We start from the raw sequence: 7,388 nt of genomic DNA, 5'->3' as shown, positions 1-7,388 counted from the left end.
AACAAAATTCAGCGATCACAAGAAAATGTGAAGAAAAACTGTAATAGGAAGGGGGTTATCCAAATGTAAATCGTCGTAGACACACGACACAAGACGACCTCCAAAGCACGCGTGGAACCTTTCCTCCAGGGGCTGGAACAGTCCATCTTGCCTCCCCTCCCGCTGGGAAGAGAGGGGGCGGGACCACTCGACCCCGCCCCCGGAGGCGCCCCGCCCCTCTCGCGCCTGCGCAATGAGTGTCGACGGCCTCGAGCGCCTAGGCGGGAGGTAAGGGGCTGACGGGGGCGCTGGGCTGCGATGTGGCGACGCGGGTCGGGGTGTGGACGCCCGTGAGAGGCGCCAGGCAGCAGGCCCGGCTTCGGGTTGGTACGAGCGCCGGGCTGCGTCTAGAAGTGACCGAGCCTCCCAGGTTTCAGTTTTGGAGCAGCTGTCGCAGCGGGCGCGGGGAGGACGGGACCCCGCGGTACCAAGGCCTCCGGGGTCGCTGTGGAGAGATGGTCTCGGCCCTGGGTCGTCGGGTTGCCCGCCTAGCCACTCCGATGGGGGCGTCGGTGTGGCCCGGGTGCGCCCTGGTGACGCCGAGGGGGACGACGCGACGCCGGTGCCCAGGCAGGACGCGGAGAGGCCGCAACTGCGGGGTCCGGGCCTGCACCCTAAAGTCAACACCCTGTGCGCCACCCACAAGCCCACGGGGACGCGTTACTTTGAGGGGTGGTGTTGTCAACTGTTTGGGACACTATCTAGGAAAGGGGCTTTTTCACTTATAAGTAACTCTGGGGTCATTTACTGCACATTTGAGTACTTTTTCTTCTTCGGGACCCTGAGTAAAATGGTACCCATCTCATCTTAGTTGTGAGTTCCAGGAAATCAAGTTTGTAAAGCACCTGACACCTTTCACTGCAAGTGTGTGTGCCAGGAAAATGATTACAGTCCTGGCTTCTAAATGTTCTTTCGTTCACGAAACAGCCATTCTTAGACATACACAAACACAAAAACTGTGAAGTAATTTACAATTATTGATAGTTCACATAAGTAGCTGGGTGGTGGTGGCCACGCCTTTAATCCCAGCACTCCGGAGGCCAAGGCAGGGCGATCTCTGGGAGTTCAAGGCCAGCCTGGTCTACAGAACAAGTTCCAGGACAGCCAGGGAATCACGGAAAAACCCTGATTGGAAAAACCAAACAAAAAACAGATCGCACAATTAATACAGAAAACTACAGCGTTCCTTGTGTTAGCATTTTACATACCATACAAAGTACAAGCACTGAAAGCAAGAGATTAATATTAGAGTTAACTGGGTCTCTTGTGAGTCCACTCTCTTGTGAGTACGTTCTGTGTTCAATGGGACCTAAGACCCAACCTCACTCTTCATCCTCCATAACACCATCACCTTTTCCAGTCCGCTAAGTCTGGTGGCTTCTATGCTTTGGAAGAGCCAGGAGTTGATAGTGCCTTTCAAATAGGAAGTTGGCTCTTGTTTGTTGTGAATAGATTGTTTCGAATTTTTGTTAGGAATACCACAAGGCATCAGTGCTCTTTTCAGTTTATGCCACCATGGAGCCTTCACGTGGGATCTGCTGCCTGTGGTGTCAACCTTGATCACTTAATTAAACTTGGTGTCTGGGGGATTCTCCACAGCAATTACTACTACAGTGATTCTCCAAGTACTATTGCTTTGGTGCTGTGGTACCCTTCAGTTACCCTCCTTCTTTTGCTGAAATTGTTGTCTAAAGAGGAGCTGTCTGTTCTTCCTATTTCTTTTTCTGTATTCAATTCTTTTTTTTTTTTCTTTTTTTTTTTGGTTTTTCGAGACAGGGTTTCTCTGTGGCTTTGGAGCCTGTCCTGGAACTAGCTCTTGTAGACCAGGCTGATCTCGAACTCACAGAGATCCGCCTGCCTCTGCCTCCCAAGTGCTGGGATTAAAGGCGTGCGCCACCACCGCCTGGCCTGTATTCAATTCTTTGTGTCAATATAAACTCCTATGATCCCAGCACTTGGCAGGCTACAGAGCTGAGTTCCAGGGCAGCCAGAGAAACCCTGTCTTGGAGAAACCAAAACAAAACTGCATGTGTTTTTTTTATTATGCATTTAATATATCAGTTGCTCTCACTTTGACGGTTGAGAGGTGCTTGTTTTCTGTACCCCTGTGTTTTGCCTGCCCCAGTCCTGGAATCAGCCCCTTCTCCAAGGGCTCCTGGTTTCCATCTCTCTCTTGTTGGTCCTGTCTTTCAGAATGGTATTTGATCCCAACCCCTATGGTCTGGGCGTGCTTATGGCTACTAGGGTGTCATTGCTTTCAGAGTCTTACAAAGGGCCGCAGTATATGCATATATGCACACCCATGTATGCAAGATCAATGTTTACTTATGTATTTATTTGTGAATAGTTTTAAAAAAAAGCAGAGCGGTATCTGCCTTTTCACACCACCAGGTTCATCCTGGTATTGGCTCCTGCTTGTTGTCTAACAGTGAGAACTGACTCATTTTCTGGGAAATGTTTCCTTATTTTTGTTCCATCCTGGTATGGGCAGACAATAATTCCAGGATATCTAAAATATACTACTGAGAGATGTAGTTGGAATTTTCTTTGGGCTGCCAACCAGCTCCAAAATAAAGACATGGAAACTTATTGTGAATGCTTAGTCTTAGCCTAGTCCCACCAGCTCTTTTAACTTAGTTTAACCAGTTTCTATTCATCTATGTTTGCCCTGGGACTTTTTATCTTTCTTTCATTCTGTATGTCCTACTTTCCTGCTTCCTTCGTGTCTGTCTATCTGGCCCCTGGTGGTCTCTTTTTCTTTCTTCCCGCAGCCTAAATTCCTCCTCCTACTTATTCTCCCTACCCAGAATTCTTGCCTACACCTCCTCCCTTGCTATTGGCCATTCAGCTTTTTACTAAACCACTTAGGTGCCTTAGGCAGGCAAGGCAAAATAGCAATACATCTTTATATAATCAAACAAATGCAATGTATCTTTCCATAGTTAAACAAATGTTCTGCAACAGAGAGAAGCATGCAGTACAACTGTTTTAGTCTTTAGCCTTTCAAGGTTCAGCAAAATGACCATATTCTGAACTTTGATTGCTTCCCCGTCCCCCCTCCCCCCGCTTAATTCTATGGTAATTCAGTCTTATTTTGATATCTTATTTTTCATTTTATATTTCTCCCACATCTTGGTGTTTTTAAATTTTTATGTAGTACCATTTCATCTTTAATACATATAGCCCCGTGGGTTTTGACAAGTGCAAATAGCTGTATATCACCTCACCATGACAGAATAAATTCTATTACGAATATTTTATACTTTTTTAAACTATTAAAATACTATAACAGCTTCATAGAAGTTTTGGGCTTTAGGCATGTTGTTTATTTTTGGACAACTTTTACAGGTGTGAGATCTCTTATATTTTTTTAGTTTAGTGTTTTAATCATGTAACATGTTCCAACTTTATGAGTAAAAAAAATAAAAAGTACTGAAAAGTACTTCCAGCCAGTATTTAAACACACTTCCACACACATTCTGACATTGAATGTTAACTATTTCATGGTGTGATGCCATACTAGACAATGTTTGTTACGGTAACATTGGAATGTTATGCTCTCAGATATACTATATAACTATATACTATAATTTTGTAAAAATAGAAAATGATAGAGGAAAATATTTTAAAATTTTTGTTAGAAGGAGACTGAACTAGAAAAGTCTCTTGAGGCACTATTTCCCCCCACTAATCATACTTAATTGGCTAGAACATGTAGAAGTGCTTCTGATGAAATGTAAATTGGAAGACCCTTTTATGGCACATTTGGCAATGTGTATATTTTTAAATTTAAAGTGTGTCTGCTTAATATTTCTATTTTTAGCTATCTATATTAAGTAATCATGGGTGGTAGTATGGATTAATGTATGAGGAAAGTAATCACAATTTGTTTATAATAGTGGAAAATTGGGATCATCTTAAATAGCACACAGTGGATGATTAGATTACGGAACATTCACATTGTAATCCTATGCTACTAAAAGTACATAATAAAATATTGACATGGTAACATTTCCCATATCCTTGATCACGTTATTCAAAATAAATCCAGCATTCATTCATTCATCCATTCAGTCCAGCAATAGGGTATTATGTTCATTCTATCCTTTTATTTTCTTTATTGTTAAAGTATGTTTTTATAATCCTTTGTAGTGTTTTGAAGGGCAGAAGGGTGAATTTAATAAATGTTATTGACCCTACCAGATGCCTTAACAGACTCTAGGGATCCTGAAGTGCACAGGAAGAAATGTTTGTGGACATACATGAGAGCAAGCATGTGTGCGCCTCTCTCTCCCTCCCTCCTTCCTTGCCTTCCACCCTCCTTCCCTGCCTCCCTCCCTCCCTCCCTCTCATTTTAGTAGTTTCTTTTAATGAGGAGTTTGTTAAACTCAGTCTTGCATGTCTGAAAATAATTATTTTGATTCACCATAAATGATAATTTGCCTGGGTATGTCCCAGCTCCCTGGTACTTTGAAGACATTCCTATCTTTGATATATTGCTTTGATGAAAAGTTGGCTGCTTTTATTGTTTTCATTTATCTGTTATCTCTGGTTTGCTTTTTAAGATTTTTTTCTTTGTCCTTGATGCTCTACAGTTTCCTATCATATGCTTAGGTAAGTTTGTTTTTATTTATACTAGCTAGTCTGTTCTTTTTCAACTTGAGATCTTCTGCCTTAATTCTCAGAATATTTTCTTTGTATGTTTTCTGTATTCTTTTCTGTTGGTTACTGAGCTTGTGAGGTTTATGTCCTTTGTCTCCTCATATTCTTTATCCTCTGAGTTCTGAGAGCCTCCGTTCAGTAGTCCTCTCTCCAGCTGTGCATGGCTTCTTGTTTACCTCTACACTCCTTTGTAACGTACTGCTTTTAAAAAAGAAACCCAATTCTTCTATGTCCTTTTGAAAAGTCTGTTTCTTCATTTGTGTCTCTGTCTGTTTAGGAACAGACTTGACAATACTTTTCTTTTTGGTCACTTTCTCAGCTCTAGGCCCTTTGCTATTTTCTGTTTGTTTATTCGCTTTTTCTTGAGTCAATTTCTTCTCTATATATCTCTAGTTCCAGTCTGCCCTGGGGTTCTGTTTTAACTCTGCTTGTGATACCTGAACATTTATTTTCCTTGGGATCTTGTATTAAGCATAAGAACCAAGTTCTTAGTGAAGGGTAATGGAAGGCGTTTTTATAGCTGTTGCTTCAAGATTTTCAGCTGGAAGAAAGGAAAAAACCAGAATGTGGTTAAAGCAGTTCTTAATGTTAGGGGCATTAGATCTCTTTGAGAATCTGGAAACAATGAATCTTAAAGATTCAGGGTCTCACAGAATCAGTACATGAATGTGTATCTCTGAGGACTGGTTTGAGAAGCCATAACCCAACAGGAGTATATGTTCAACTTTGTTATTCTTGGGCTATGGGCTAAAGAGGTGGCATCAAGGCATGATAAACTTTGGTGGTGTTCAAGCTTAGCTAAATAGGAGAGCACATCATTTATGTAAAATCTATTACAAGCTCAAATTTATAAAATTGATATAAGTAAAATTTGTCTAGTTAAGCCAATGTAGAGTTCTGGAGCATGCTTACTTCCAGCTCTTACCTCTCCTTTCCTGTCCCCAAAAGCATATGCTGGAACTTTTTATATTGCCGTAGAATCCTGATAAAACAGAAAAAAATCTCCATATATCTGCAAGAATTCGGTTCTTTAAAAAAATTGAAGTACATTTATTTATGTGTTTGTCATTCGCATGCTACAGTGTGCATGTGGAAGTCAAAGGAAGTCAGGTCTCTCCCATGTAGGACCTGGGGATCACACTTAGGCTGAGTCTTGTAGCAAGTGCCCTTACCCACTGAGCCATGCCCTGGCTTTATAAATATGCTTCTTATTGGAGTTCTGTTGCTGGTCATTTAGTAGACATTGCTAATCACCTTGTTTAATAAGGAGGAGATAAGGCCTTCACTGAAAGGAGTTCTGTATTCTGCAGTGTACTTAAAGTATATAATTACACAATTACATTATTATGACATTGGAAGTGAAGTTTGATATAAGCAGAAATATCAAGTGAAAATTTTCCTTGCAGTTTTGCTAATGGCAATTCTTTTAAAAGATAGCTATTCAGTGTCCAAAGCATATCAGAAAGTACTCGTTTTTAGTGGTGTTTACATACATACTTCATATTGCAAAAAACCTCAGGAGACAGCCATCAGAATGTAGAGAATAGGTACTTAAGGTTAAATAGATTATTGATAGTTTTATTCTGTTCATTTTTGTATTTTCTTTAAACTTTTTTATTGCCTTTTTATTTATTTAGAGTGTGTGCATGCACGTGTGCCCGCCCGTGTGGGATGCAGGTACTATATTAGTTAGAGAACTCAGCTCTTTTCCTCTACTCTGTGGGTTTCAGGTATTGAACTCAGATCTTCAGGCTTGGTGGTAAGCTCTTTGACCCACTGAACCATCTCATGGGCCTGCACTTATTCATATTTTCTGAACATCTAGAGAAGCTTGGGATGTGAGGAGGATCAGTGTTTTCAGGCCAGCCTAGAGTTACATAGTTCCTGTCCTACCTGTTCTATGAAAATGAAACAGTTTGAAGAGTCCTTTAAAATGACTAGATTTTAATGAAGAGAATATTTTAATATACATCATTTGATAGAAAAAAACCAAGCCATTCAAGTTCAATTTTGGGTTTGATATGTATTTAAAGAGTAATTGTATATTTGTTGATTTTTTTATTTTTAAAAATTTTTATATGTATGAGTGTTTGCCTGCATGTATGTCTGTACACCATGTGTGTGGTGCCAGAGGGGACAGAAAATGGTGTCAGAACTGGAACTGGAGTTCCAGTGGTTGTGAGCCATCGTGTGTGCTGGGAACCAAACTTGGACCCTCTGGAAGAGCAGCCAGATGACCCGATGAGCTGTCTCTCCAGCCCTACATTTGTTTATTTCTAAAATAATGGAAGCTGTTGTAAAAGCATTCTTAAATCTTCCTCTTTAGGTGTTTCTGCATGAGAGAAGAGAGCCGCTACAAGTGGACGTGGCTCAACAGGCTTTAGGATGTCCGAAGATGAAGAAAAGGTGAAGTTACGCCGACTTGAGCCAGCTATCCAGAAATTCACTAAGATAGTGATCCCAACAGACCTGGAGAGGTTAAGAAAACACCAGATAAACATTGAGAAGGTGAGCATTTGTTTCCACTGCAGAAGCAGGTATCTGCCTGGATTCTTTCTTGCTGTCTCTGGATTCCAGCTGAATAGAGAATCTGAGACTTCCAACCTGCTGATGCAGCAGGATTCCCTTCTCAAGCTGGTCTTCATGTTCTACAAATGTAATTCTTATATATTCCTTTATTATATCGA

The 7,388-nt window shown here is 41.2% G+C and overlaps 1 protein-coding gene across 1 annotated transcript in view; it reads left to right on the top strand.

Annotated features, from left to right (window-relative positions):
• Window positions 1–215: 215 nt before the first annotated feature.
• The window catches only part of Stx17 (syntaxin 17), a 50,978-nt gene continuing 43,805 nt past the window's right edge, over window positions 216–7,388 (top strand). Inside the window, exons 1-2 of the mRNA XM_057790810.1 lie at window positions 216–267; window positions 7,028–7,209. Of these exons, the coding sequence (XP_057646793.1) occupies window positions 7,087–7,209 (123 nt within the window). The 5' untranslated portion in view covers window positions 216–267; window positions 7,028–7,086. The remainder of the gene's footprint in view (window positions 268–7,027; window positions 7,210–7,388) is intronic.

This window comes from Chionomys nivalis, chromosome 16, assembly GCF_950005125.1.
Source record: "Chionomys nivalis chromosome 16, mChiNiv1.1, whole genome shotgun sequence".
In the NCBI taxonomy this organism is placed as follows: domain Eukaryota; kingdom Metazoa; phylum Chordata; class Mammalia; order Rodentia; family Cricetidae; genus Chionomys; species Chionomys nivalis.
This window is presented reverse-complemented; position numbering and strand designations above follow the sequence as displayed.